Consider the following 14,258-nt stretch of genomic DNA (forward strand, 5'->3'; position numbering starts at 1 on the left):
GATAATGACAGTCCCGAGGCGTCACTATAGTTCCGGTTGGAAGCAACATTGATCAAGTGCCTTTCCAACAAGACTATCAGAAACTCAAGGGTCCAACCAATATCCTAGAAACTACATTCCATACCCAAATAGTCACATAAACATGTTATCATATAAGCACATAACAGTACATCTAAGTCTCTATCAAGCGAGACGAACCCATTGTGATACTAATCACTTCCCACGTACCCAAAGTATTCGAACCCGGTACGCTCTGATACCAAGTTGTAACGCCCTCAAAATAAACCCATAATATATATAACATTGACATGTATTAATAAAAGAAAACCAACCATTATACCATTCATCAGAGTATTTTTATTGAAAAGCATTACATGTAACATCAAAAGTAAATGCCCTACGGGCTTACATCTTTCCAAGCCAACACTTGGACACAAAATGTGAGTACTAACTCAACTACAAATTAAGACCTTGGCTTGAGTGTTTACATGTAATATCAAATAAAATAAATGACACTTAAACTAAACAGAGTCTTCAACTCCAATTCCTTCCAAGCTAAGTCCTTGGAGGTAGCTTATCACCTGAACCTGAAAATGATGTTCCCGTATAGGGTGAGCCACAGCCCAGTAGAAATATACTAAACCAAATATAAGCATTGAATAAAGCAATAGCATTCAATAGATGGTTAACCAAGATAATCAATTCTGTCATTATACAGTCTCATGACACTAATGTCTATGACACGTTTCACTTTCTATTATTATCAATATGGCTCAGAACCTGGCCAAACTTACAGCAGTGAACTATATATCATATTCACATTACTTTCAATATCAACAAAACAAATGAGACTCAGGTTCATATGAAAACACTTCATACTTCCCGTTTGATACACATTTTAGTGCTGTATCAATAACATGTAAAAAAAAAGCACTTCAATATCAATAAGCACACATAATAGTGATGCTAATGGAGTCCATCCCCTATCTCCTCCCAAACGAAATCCGGTTTAGAGGTCCATCCCCTATCTTCCCCTAAACCGTGGAGTACATCCCCTATCTCCTCCCACACAATATGCAAATGCAATGCTCAATCAATACACGTATTTTCTGTATTAATCCAATAGTCAAAATTTACTGACTTAACCAATGTGATTGGTTTCAGTTAACCCTAGTCCACATGCAATGTCTACAAAATTCGCGACTATCCTCCACCGATAGCCCAAACAGTTATTTCTAGACTGGAAATAAGTATATCAACAATTCAATAGGCGAGTGATTTAAATTATCCAACTACACCATTAAATCAATAAATTCCTCAATTCACCTTAAATTAATTATACAAATTAATTTATTAAAATAACTAGGGTTTTTTCCTAAAATTTCCAAAATACCCCCAACATATTAAAATATCAAAACTTAGAACAAAACCTATAAGATGGAGTAGGAAATCCCTACCTTGAAGTGAAGAACTCGAATGGAGAAGATGACGAAAGTCCAAAGTGCTCCAAATCCTCTCTTTTTCAGATTAAAAGAAAGCTCTCGCGAAGCTCTACCTTTCTTCCAAAGGAACTAGGGTAGAAGACCACCGGAAATAGATCAAATCTTAGAGAGAAGGTAAGAGTAGAGGGAGAAACTCTCAAGTGGCGGTTTTTAAGAGTTAAGAGAAAAGAAGTAGGTCAAAAAGTGATCCAAAAAGTGAAATCTCGGACTGATGTAGTCGACTCTCCGCTCGAGTGTCCAAACTCCCGCTCGAGCGTCGAATACGCACTCCCAGTACTTTTGCAGAACCAGGTCCCCGCTCGAGCGTCTAACTCCCCGCTCGAGCGGCACTCGCACACTTCCGCTCGAGCGTCCAATCCCACGCTCGAGCGTCCAACGCTGCACAGCAAATACTGGATGGGTGATAATCCCGCTCGAGCACCAAAACCCCCGCTCGAGCGGACAAGCAACAAAAGGATCCCCGCTCGAGCGGACAGGTCAAAATCTGGGCAACTAGTTTTGGCATCTAAACTCAACCGACCTGTAACAGACCCGCCCAACACAATCTTTAACTCAAATACAAAGAGATTAAAGGACAACAACAACCAATATATAATGACAAGATCCACGGAACCTAAGTCCAGATACAATAATCTAAAGGGAAAAGACCGGGGTCGCTATAGATCATGAGGTTAATGAGCATGGGCATTCAAAATGAGCTATGAGCAGAGAACAATATGATCTTGTAAGCATCAAGAGTAGTGTGCATATTGAAGATGTATGCAAGTAAAACAGTAATCAATGACAATCAAATTATAGCATCTAAGCACACATAAAGCCAAACACTCACACCTACTCAATGAACAATTAACACTCTAGTGATCGAGCATGACACCCAAGGTCTTTCTAAGGAACTCGAACCCAAAAAGATCAAGAGGTTTTGTAAAGATATCAGCTTTTTGATGCTCAGTGGGGACGTGGTCAAGAACAACAAGGCCCTCTTCCACTAACTCTCGAATAAAATGATGACGAATGTCAATCTGTTTGGTGCGAGAGTGTTGGACAAGATTTTTTGAAATGTTTATGGCACTTGTGTTATCACAAAAAAGTGCGAGAGTGTTCTGTTCTATCCCATAATCATGAAGCATTTGCTTCATCCACAACATTTGTGCACAACAACTCCCTGCAGCAATGTACTCAGCCTCAGCAGTCGAAAGGGAGATGGCATTTTGCTTTTTACTATGCCAAGAAACCAGATTATTACCAAGGTAAAAACACCCCCCGGATGTACTTTTCCTGTCATCAGCACACCCTGCCCAGTCGGCATCAGAAAAACTAGTAATTTCAGCTGTAGAATCAGTAGAGAACCAAACCCCATACCCCAATGTCCCATTAACATATTTGACGATGCGTGTGACCACAAGAAGATGAGACTCTTTAGGACTGGCTTGGTAACGGGCATAGACACCTACACTGAATGCAATATCAGGACGACTTGCAGTGAGGTATAGAAGACTCGCTATCATACTCCTATAAAGGGTAGGATCAACATCAATACCAGAGGAATCTTTAGAAAGGTGAAGACTGGTGCTCATGGGAGTGCATGCATGTTTGGCAGACTCAAGTCCAAACTTAGACACAAGATTTTTGGCATACTTAGACTGAGAAACAAACATGCCTGAAGGAGACTGTTTAATTTGTAGACCCAAAAAATAAGACAACTCTCCCATCATGCTCATCTCAAACTCATGTGTCATGCAATCCGAAAAATATTTTACAAGATGTTCAGCAGTGGATCCAAACACAATATCATCAACATAAATCTGAGCAACAAGAATATGAGACTTAGTATGTTTCACAAATAAGGTCTTATCCACACTACCTCTTTGAAAATCATTATCAAGAAGAAAGGTAGTAAGTCTATCATACCAAGCCCGAGGGGCTTGTTTCAACCCATTCAAAGCCTTGTCTAACTTGTAGACATGATTTAGACATTTAGGGTCCTGAAACCCTTTTGGTTGGTCAACATATGCCTCTTCTTTCAAGTACCCATTCAAGAAGGCACTTTTCACATCCATTTGAAACAATTTGAAACCAAGATAGCATGCAATACCAAGCAAAATACGAATAGATTCGAGACGTGCAACTGGGGAAAACGTCTCATCATAGTCAATACCTTCTACTTGGGTGTATCCTTGAGCAACCAACCTAGCTTTATTCCTAACCACAGTACCATTCTCATCAGATTTATTTTTAAAGATCCACTTGGTACCTATCACATTCATGTCTCTAGGTCTGGGGACTAGAGTCCAAACTTTGTTACGTTCAAATTGACCTAATTCTTCATGCATAGCATTGACCCAACTATCATCTAGCAAGGCCTCTTCAAAATTCTTAGGTTCAATTAGAGAAACATAACACATATGTGATACCACATCCCGAATCTGTCTTCAGGTTTTCATTTGATCTGATACACTTCCAATCACCTGTTGAGCTGGATGATTCAGTTTCACCCTTCCTGATGGTTTGAACTCAGGACTTGCGGTGACAGAAGCATCAGGAGTGATGTTTCTATGTGCACTCTTTGGACTTTGACTTACCTGTGAGGATGGTGCCGTCTCAACTTCTTGTGTTTGGACCTCAACTTCTCTTTGACTTTGTGGTTCAGTATCCAAGATTGAAGACTTATCATTGCCATCCTCGTTTGTTGCTGGAGTAAGTGAACCTGTGTCATCTATAATCATATTGATAGATTCCATTAAAGAAGAAGTTCGCAGGTTATAGACTCGAAAAGCCCTACTAGTGGTTGAATACCCTAGAAAAATACCTTCATCACTTCGGGAGTCAAATTTGCCCAAGGGCTCCCTATCTTTGAAAATTTAACACTTACTCCCAAAAGTTTTGAAATATTTTACATTAGGTTTCAATCCCTTCCACAATTCATATGGAGTTTGTAAAGTGCCGGGCCTTAAATACACGCGATTTATGACATAAACAACAGTATTTAGGGCTTCAGCCCAAAACTTTGGAGGAAGTTTCTTGCTAAGGAGCATGACCCTAGCCATTTCTTGAACAACTTTGTTCTTCCTCTCAACCACTCCATTTTGTTGTGGAGTAATAGGTGCAGAAAATTCATGCTTAATGCTATGCATATCACAAAAATCCAAAAATGAACTATTTTCAAACTCACGACCATGATCAGTTCGGATTCTTATGATACGCCCAATGGAAACACCTTGTTCATTTTGGATTTTAAGGACTAAGGCCTGGAAAGCATCAAACGTATCAGATTTTTCCCTTAAAAAATTTACCCACGAAAATCGAGTAAAATCATCAACAGTTAAAAAAATATATCTTTTACTTCCAATGCTTTCAGTGCGAGTAGGCCCCATTAAATCCATGTGAACCAATTCAAGAGGACGTTTGGTTGTAAAGCTGTTCACCTTTTTATGAGGGCACGGGTCTGCTTTCCAAGTTGACATGGTCCACACACATGGTTCAGATTCTTAGCCAGTTTAGGTACTTCTCTCACCAGCTCTTTGTTGGCTATCTTAGTTAGGTCTTTAAAATTCATGTGACCTAATCTTTGATGCCACAGATCAATGTTACTTATGATGGCAGAGTGACAAGTGAGATCATTAGTAGTAACAATCGCAGAGCAGTTATCAGATGTGCGAACCCCATGTAAGACAGTATTTCTCTTTTTATCCAAAATTTCACATTTATCTTTTGAAAACAATACTTCATGGTGGGAATCACACATTTGACTAATGCTTAAAAGATTTTCCTTAAGGCCATCAACAAGAAGAGCATTTTCGAGCTTGGGAAGACCAGCAACACTTATAGAGCCCTTACCAATGACTCTAGAAGTGCCGCCATCTCCAAAGGTAACAAGTCCTCCTTCATATTTTTCAAGGGAGGTAAAGTAGGATTTGTTACCGGACATATAACGAGAGCACCCACTATCAAGATACCACATGTGTGAGTCACGTGCTTTTAGGGCAGTGTGAGCAACTAAACAAGTCAAATCATCTTTTCTCACCCAAATCTTTTTGGTCTTGGTAAATGTCTTGCCGTTGTGAAAACCCTCATGAATTTTGGTATTCCGCCTAGAGATGTAAGGTTGTCTCCTATCCCAAAAAGTATTCGAATTTCTACCATTTTGAGACACCGTACCAAACAATTCATAGCAATAAGGACGAATGTGGCCATACCTACCACAGTGATGACAAATAAAAACAGGTTTTACCTCCTTTTTGTTGATCTTACCCCATTTAGGTAGATGAAGAGAAGGATCACCCTGGTCTACCTTCAACTTTCCCTTTGCTTGAGTCTTCAGGTCATGTGAAGTAGTGGCCTGTCCCTTGTGAGCTGTCGCACCATAGCCTAGCCCACTTTTGTCACAACCCATTTGTTGAGACCCGAGGATGTCTTCTAAAGATTTGGAAATTTTGTTCCACATGGAAATAGTGGCTCTAGTAATACGGAGTTCTTCATCTTTCTGACAAACTATCTCTTCCAATGTGGCTTGTGACATCTCAAGACTTTCAAGCTTCTCTTTATATGTGGAATACACCTTCAGAAGTTCGTTGCTTTCAGTTTCACAGGATAGAAGTTTTCCACATAAGTCTTGCCTGTCACTTGAGATCTTGATGATATTCTGCTTTACTGCTACAAGTTCTCCTTTCAGCTTGACATTCTCACTTTCACATGTTTTGAGCTTGGGAGTGAGTTTGTCATTGATTTTAGACAGATTCAGAGATTCATCATAAAGCTTTTCGTAAGCTTGTTGTAGATCATCACCGGTAATCTCATCATTGTCTTCAGATGTAGATGTTTCATCATCATCTTTTTGCTCCTCATCTATCTTGACCTCATCCAGTCGGGCAACTAAGGCAGAAAAGTTGCTAGATGGTAGTGAAGGTGAATCTCCTCTTTCATGGAATTGGCTCAGAATCTCCCATGCATCTTTAGCCTTTGTGCAGTGAGCAACCCGTTGCTGTTCTGCATCAGAAATTGCACCACGAATAGAAATCAGGGCTCTCTGATTGCTTGGATTGTCAGTACTTTCTGTATGTTCTTCAATGGCTTGCCAGCCTTCTGGATTAGAAGCTCTCAGAAACGCCCTCATTCTGATCTTCCAATACAGGTAGTTACTCCCATCAAAGGTGGGAGCATGACACAGGTTCTGACCACGAGCTAACTCCGCTGGCTTTGGAAGAGGTTGAGTAAAAGTGGACCAAAATGACATGAAAGCGCTATCCCCGTATTCGCCGGATTCGGGTTCTTCGGGTTCTTGCTCCGACCCGCTTTCATCATCCCAAGTTACAGTGTAGACTTTATTTCGATTCTTTTTCGAAGGACATTCAAGGGCAATATGGCCAAACCCTTGACATTCATAGCACTTGACCCCTTGCCCCTTTACAATCTTCTTTTCAGTTTTAGGAGCAAGTTTTGGTGCAAAGGTTTTGGGTTTTTCATTACTCTTGTCTTTTGAAATAGGGTCTCTAAATTTAGGCTTCTTTTTCTTCAAAATTTTTTTAAACTGTTTAGTAAACATAGCCGTCATCTCAGACTCTAAATCAAATTCAGTTTTCGGAGTTTTTGCAGTCTCATGAGCACTAGTGAAAGCCACACTATCTTTTTGTTTTTTCTTTGAAATCTGGTGGGCTTCATAAGTCTGCAAGTTTCCAACCAACTGATCAAGCTTGAGTGTATCAACATTCTGAGCCTCCTCAATGGCTGTCACTTTTGATTGGAACCTCTCGGGTAATGACCTCAAAATTTTTCCAACAACTTTAGCTTCTGAGATTTTTTCACCAAGTGTGAAACAAGAATTCACAATATTACTAAGTTTTGCATAGAAATCATCACACGTCACATCATCGCGCATAAAAAGAGTTTCAAAGGCGGATGTAAGACATTGAAGTTTTGACCTTTTGACAGAAGTAGTTCCTTCGTGAATCGTTTCAAGAATGTGCCAAGCCTCTTTTGTTACCTCACATGTGCATATACGACGAAATTGTTCAGGTGTGACGGAGCAAAACATGGAATTGAGAGCCTTACTATTCCAACTCGAGTTTTGGTAATCAGTTGTGTCCCATTTATCAAGGCGTTTAAGAATATCAACACCATCAATGGTGACACTAGGTTCACTCCACCCATAGATCACGCAGTGCCAAACTTTCTCATCGATGGATTTTAAAAATGCTCTCATACGAGCTTTCCAATAAGAATAGTTTGTACCATCGAGTAAAGGAGGTCTATGGGTCGAGTTACCTTCACGAATAGAATCCATATCACTAATCACACAAAATCACACACCTATAGTTTTGATAAAAACAAAGAGTGACCTGCTCTGATACCAATTGAAATTCCTAAGTGATTCGTGATTAGATCAAGATTAAAATATTTCAAATCCCAAATATTCAAAACACGCAATCTAAATCATCAAGCACTTACAAAAGTGATTTAGATTGTTGTTTTTCTGAATAAACAATAAATCGACACAAACAATTTTTACGTGGAAAAAACCACAATTTAAGGACCTTCAATTGTAATAAAAAACCACGGGCGAAACGCCACTAATCAATCCACTACTGAAGAAAGAAAGATTACAAAGATAACACACAAATTACCCAACTCAGTCAATTTGTCTTCGAATCTTCTGTAACTCTTTCACCACGCCTTCGTCTCGGAACTGATCAATCCTGAAGTTGAATCCACAACTTCACTTGTCGAATTAACGACTATGTACAGAATCAAACTCCTTTTGAAACTCTACGTTTGAATCTTCGGAATCCACCGAAGAATAACACTCTTGTATGTATACGAACAATATCCTTGATATGTGCTTCTCAATTCATGAGTTGAATACTCATTCAATTTTATCAAGGAAAACTCACAAAAATCTCCAGAAGAAACCTCAAACAAAACCCTAAAAAACCTTTAAAAAGATCTTGGAGAAGTAATCCTAAACCTGACCCAGCATGCGAATTTATAGAGCTGAGTTCGCGTGGTCTACTCGAGCGTGGGAATTCCCGCTCGAGCGGAGACTTCAAAATTGTGTGATTCATATTGGTATCAGAGCTTGCAATCCCCGCTCGAGCGTCACTTTCCCTGCTCGAGCGAGGAGAACAAAATTGGCAAATCTGGAAAACTGGATCTTGTTACAACCTTGGTTTTGATCCATGGAATTTGACAACAAAGGGTCCTAACAACATCACGTCAAGCTAAAAGTCATCTTCTTTTTTTGGTAACAGGGGTATCTAGGGTTTTTCCCCAACCAATCTCCGGGTACATGCAGTTCCCGTCCCACACATACATACTAATTACCGGAAACAGATACTGGAGTGGGCCAAACAGGTTCATGGGATTCGAAATCATTGTGACTTTTGTTTTGCTCAATTTGCCAATTGGCTAATCCCCTGGGGTTTAAAGTCACCCTTCTATTTGTCTATTTACCCACTACATGTAAACAAGCTGATAATTCTTTCCACATTAATTGATATCCATTTCAAATTCTCTTCACTACAATCTTTGTCTCACGAGAACTAGCCAAAATTTGTGAATTATGAACAACTTTCTCGATCAATTCCACAAAAGCTAATCATCCAACACCAAAATATAAAAAATTAAAAAATTAAACTATTCTTCGGAAAAAAATACTAAATTATAAAACAATTGTCATGCATCACTAGACAAGTCACAACAATTTTTCACATCACAAAAGCATTCGTCAATTCAATTAGAACAATAGATTAGATGAAGCGAAACACATGATGTTTGTGAATAAGGAAAACATTGCCTTTTTTGTACAAACTATGAACAACATGTAACAGTGGCAAAACATTTTCTGAGACTGGGGTTTCTACTTTCATCAATATCAGCTTCGATTTGTTCGTTTATTTTTGGGAACTGGTTTGTGTAGCATTTTCTGAGCTAAGCATTTCCTTTAAAAAAATTTACTAGGATAGACTGGAAAAAGCATTTTTATTTTTTTTATTTTTGAATAATATGGTTAAGTTGTTGTTGTTGTTGTTGTTTTTTTTTTTTTTTTGCAGCCTCTCTTGGTAAAATAAGCTAACCTAAACTTATGGATTGTCAAATACGTCTTACAAGTCACCTGATAATCTTTCTTTTGCTTTTTTCTTCCTCTTTTCGAATAATACGGTTTACCGATGGTATGCGACCAACAGCTCATCCAACAGTAATACTAACATGAAATTTTTCTTTGGGCAATTACAGCCCAGTAGGCTTTAGCAATTTTTTTTTACAAATACATGAAAATGTTTAGAATTTCAATTATTAATGTTTATAAGTTTACCACTTACGTGTAATCTTTTTTCTAATTGGGGAAACTACATCCCTACTATATATATACTGGATTAGTAATTGGTGAAATACCAAGAAAACTACACAAAATTTCAGTGGACTATTGAAACTATTAGTGTGATTGATCGGACAAGCGAAATTGAGATGAAAATGAGGGCGGGGGGCATTTCAGATCCGCTCAGCGCAAGGCAAGGAAACAAGTCTGAAAGGGCTAGCTAAGACAAGGCAACTATAGCTAAAGGCAAGCGAGGACGAAGAGAGGGAAGAGAAAGAATCCCTGCCTGCCCTGCAGCTAATCGAAGGAGTGAAGAAAGCAACAATTAGTGCAGCCGTTTTCTTGCTACCCAAGCGAAACTTGTTTCCAGCTGACCCCTTGAATTACAAAAATATGGAGGGGTGCAAGTCTACAGTTTTTTTATTTGCACCCCACCACATAATAACTTGCACCGCACATGTTTTTATAATTTTTTTTTTCTATATCCCACTACACTATAATTCTCCCTTTTTAATTTTACACTGAATTTTTATTTTTCCTTTTTCTTTTTCCATACTTTTCGCCATCAACCTCTGGTCGGTTAGTCTAGCAAAACAATAAATTGAATAATTAACACAAAAAAAAAACTCAATTAGTAGATATTAATGTGTGTTTAAGAGGGAAAAGATTAGGTATATACTTAACCTTTGGCATAGTGCACAAAGTGGTTGTCTTGTGACTTGAACCCATAATCTCAAAGTTACTAGGCCAAGAATTTACCATTAAACCAATAGTCACCCCCTCCCAAACAAATATTATAAATAAAAAAATAGATAGTAGAAAGTAAATTAGAGTTGAGAACATAATAACTTGTGAAAATCTAGGAGTCGCGTTGTCACTGTCCTAAAATTGGTTTTCTTTCCCTCATGAAGGTATTAACGAAAGTGAAATAATTTCAAGAAAGTGACAGAATTAAATGGGTAATTAAAACAATGTTTGGAACACAATAATTGGAATAATAATATTTTATTTTTTATTAAAAATATTCTAACAGCCTACCAATTCGATTCTAAATTCTTGTATTCATTGGTGTTCTCGAAAGAGAATCCTGAAAAAGAACTTGATCATCATGATTGACATTTTTTTTTTCTTTTCTGTCGACTTAACTTAGATCAATAGCATGATGAACCAAAAGGTTTCTAGGACCTATTATTAAGAATTGTGAATTACAATTCTCATTAACAACATTAATCAACATGGCAACCAAGATCAGAGCCTCCTTCTCTGAGATGTGTAAGCTCTGTTTCCAAGATTGCCTCTTCCTAGTTGTTGCATACCAAAAATCCTCCAAAGAACATGATCAACATGTCCATAGTACCATCTCCTCCATCTCTTGCAGAATACAAGAGACCATATGATTATTCCCAACCCAACCACAAATCCAATTTCAGCGCTTATGATATTCCAATCAATCTCAAGCCCAGAATTCAAATGTTTATTTACTTCAAATGTTGGTAGTGACAAGCCATCATCTATGCAGCTTGCATTTAACGGAGGCCCGCATAAGCCTTTATTCCCTTGGAATGAAGCTACTATGAATGTTTGGATTTGGTTGCCTCTCGGTATCATCCCCTCTAGTTGATTGAATGAGAGGTTCAAGACTAAAAAGAAAGTGAGGCTTGCAAGCTGTGGAGGGATCTCCCCTATCAGGTTGTTAAGTGAGAGGTCGAGTGACTCAAGCTGTTTCAAGTTTCCCAGTGTTGAAGGGACTTGACCTGTGAAGCCATTTTGCGATAAGTTGAGAACATAAAGAGATTTGAGGTCTCCAATCTCCTTCGGTATCTCCCCTTGGAAATTGTTACATGAGAAGTCAATGCTGGTGAAGACATTCAAAATTGTCACAAGCTTCATCTGTAAACTTTTGTTTCTCACTGTTACCACGTCTTGGTAGTAAAAACAGTTTAATGATAAGAATTCAAAGTGTAGGTGATTAAGCTTGGATGATGCTTCTTCTTCATTGGCCATCATTGTCTTCCAGTTGAAGAAAAATTGTGGCAGCAGCTTCCCACTAAAATTGTTGGAAGCAAGGTCAACAATTTGAAGCATTGGCCATGCGGGTTTGATTGTTGGACATCCTATGGATCCGTGAAATTTGTTGGATCGCAATACAAGAACCCGTATACTGGTTGAGTTCATCAACCAGCAGGGAAAGGTACTACTTATCAGATTGTTCCCAAGGTTCAAAACCTCTAGCATTGTGCAGTTAGCCAGAGATTCAGGAACCTCCCTTTCTAAGTGATTGTCACTAAGGTCTAGGGTCTGTAAACCACAATTTTCTGGAAATGTCATTGGAATGCTGCCACGTAGATTGTTTTTACTTAAATTTAGCACCCCGAGTGTGTCATTCCGTCCACTGGAATTCCTTTCAATTAAACATCGCGGTATTGTACCACTAAAAGAATTGTTAGACAAGTCGAGCACTTCAAGGTAAGTAGCATTGCACATTGATTCGGGTATAATTCCAGTGAGGTTATTATCTGAAAGAGAGATAAAATAAACAGAGGAGATGAAATTGCCAATATCGGTAGGGATGGAAGAGGAAAATCTATTGCTCGAGTAATCCACATAGAAAATGCATCTCAATGGTACTGGGATTTTCCCAAGGAGCTGGTTAGAATGCAGGTCAAGGACATCGAGACTACAAATTTCATAGGGTTCTTGAATCTCCACAAGGAAATTATGGGAAAGATTCAAGTAAAGAAGACTGCCATTACCAACTTCCCAAATCCAATTAGGTATTTCCCCATAAATTTGGTTGTTAAAAAGGTCCAAGTGAAACATTAGTGATTGGTTCCTTAGATCAGGAAAACTTTGCAACTTGCAAGAAGCCAGTCCTAATGAGTAGATCTTGGGGAACAAAGGCAGGCTAGAGTAACTTCCATTTCTTTCGATTGACAAACTGTTGTATGAAAGGTCGAGCCTTCTAAGTTGATGGAGGGTCTGGATCATTTCTAGTTGCATAATGCCACTGAAGTTGTTGGAAGAAAGATCGAGGACAGTTAAGATTCTAGCTCAAAAGCTGACATGGAAACAGACCCTTCTAATTTGTTGCTACTCATGTCGAGGAAAGCCAAGGAAGAGGAAGATGCATTTGGAAATTCAGCAATTTGACCTTCAAACTGGTTAAAGGGAAGATCGATTATCTGCAGTGATGAGAGTGTAAACAGAGACAATGGAATATTCCCTTTAAATGAATTGTGGCGTAGATTGATATCTACAAGATTCCTAAGGCCTTCAAAGTGGGTGAAAGGAATACGACCAGATAAATCATTATGAGAGAGGTCTATGTGAAAAAGATTATTTCAGAAATGAAGGGATTGGACCAGTGAACATGTTAAATGACAAATCCAAATTGCCAAGTTGGGTAAGGTTTACCAAAGAATTTGGAATTGGTCCGGTGAAATTGCAACTTCCAAGAATTAGTATAGACAACCCCTCAAGATTACCAACAGAATTTGGTAATTTCTCTGAAAAGTTTGTGTAGCCAAGTAAAAGGGTATGAAAAGAGGTTTTCTGAGGAAATTCAGGCAAAGGGCCTTCAAGTAATCCATTGTCTGACAAGTCAAGAGTTTGTAGTGTTGGTACCTTGATGATCTTTTCTGGTAATGCTCCAAACAACTGACAATTTCTAAGACGCAAAGAAGTCAAACTTGAGAAATTCGCAATCAATTCTAGGATAGGGCCAGACAAATTGTTGTCACTTAATTGAATTACTGATAGAGACTGGAGCGTCTGGAGGGAGGGGTGAAGAGGGCTCGAAAGATCACAGTTGGACAAGCTCAGCACTCTCAAATTTTGGCAGTGACAATGAAATGGTCTGGCACCAATCATCTCCCTGAGCTGAAATTTCCATGCCATCAAGATAGAGTTCTGTGGGCTTTGTAAGGTTCCTGACAAGGATTCTTAGACTTGGCTTCTCAAGTTTTAGTCTAGGACTTCCAAGGAAGTAAAATGTAGATAGATCGAGTGTAATTAGCCTTGTCAAGCTAGAAATCTCTAGGGGAATTTGACCAACAAAGCATGAGTTAGAGAAGTTGACATGAACTAACCTAACAAGCTTTCCCAACCCAGATGGAATTTGGGCAGCATTGGAGGAGTTGTTGGCCAAATTCAAGCTCTGAAGATATTGGAGATCAAAGAGATTGCTCATGTTGCCAATCCCACCTGATATTGATTCGCTACTGAGGTCAAGACCGGTAACATGGCTATCATTGCATGTCGCACCAGCCTAAGAACAACAATCAGTACTTGAATTCCATGACGTGAGTTTGGACTTGAGCTTGGAGGAGGAAAGATAAGTGTCGAATGTGAGGCCTTGCTTCAATTTGAGCAATGTCAATAGTTCATGGTCAAGGCATTGGCTGGGAACAAGATCTAAATTTATTGAAAGTGTGATGAACAAGAAAAGC

General features: G+C 38.8%; 1 protein-coding gene across 1 annotated transcript; it reads right to left on the minus strand.

The window, feature by feature from the left end:
- Window positions 1-11,058: 11,058 nt before the first annotated feature.
- Window positions 11,059-12,798, minus strand: LOC145800293 (receptor like protein 27-like). Its single transcript, XM_082889948.1, has one exon. It carries the CDS (start codon window positions 12,796-12,798, stop codon window positions 11,059-11,061), a length of 1,740 nt encoding a protein of 579 aa, XP_082746074.1.
- Window positions 12,799-14,258: the final 1,460 nt, after the last annotated feature.

Source organism: Camellia sinensis, chromosome 10, assembly GCF_055761805.1.
Source record: "Camellia sinensis isolate YWXY chromosome 10, ASM5576180v1, whole genome shotgun sequence".
Lineage (NCBI taxonomy): Eukaryota > Viridiplantae > Streptophyta > Magnoliopsida > Ericales > Theaceae > Camellia > Camellia sinensis.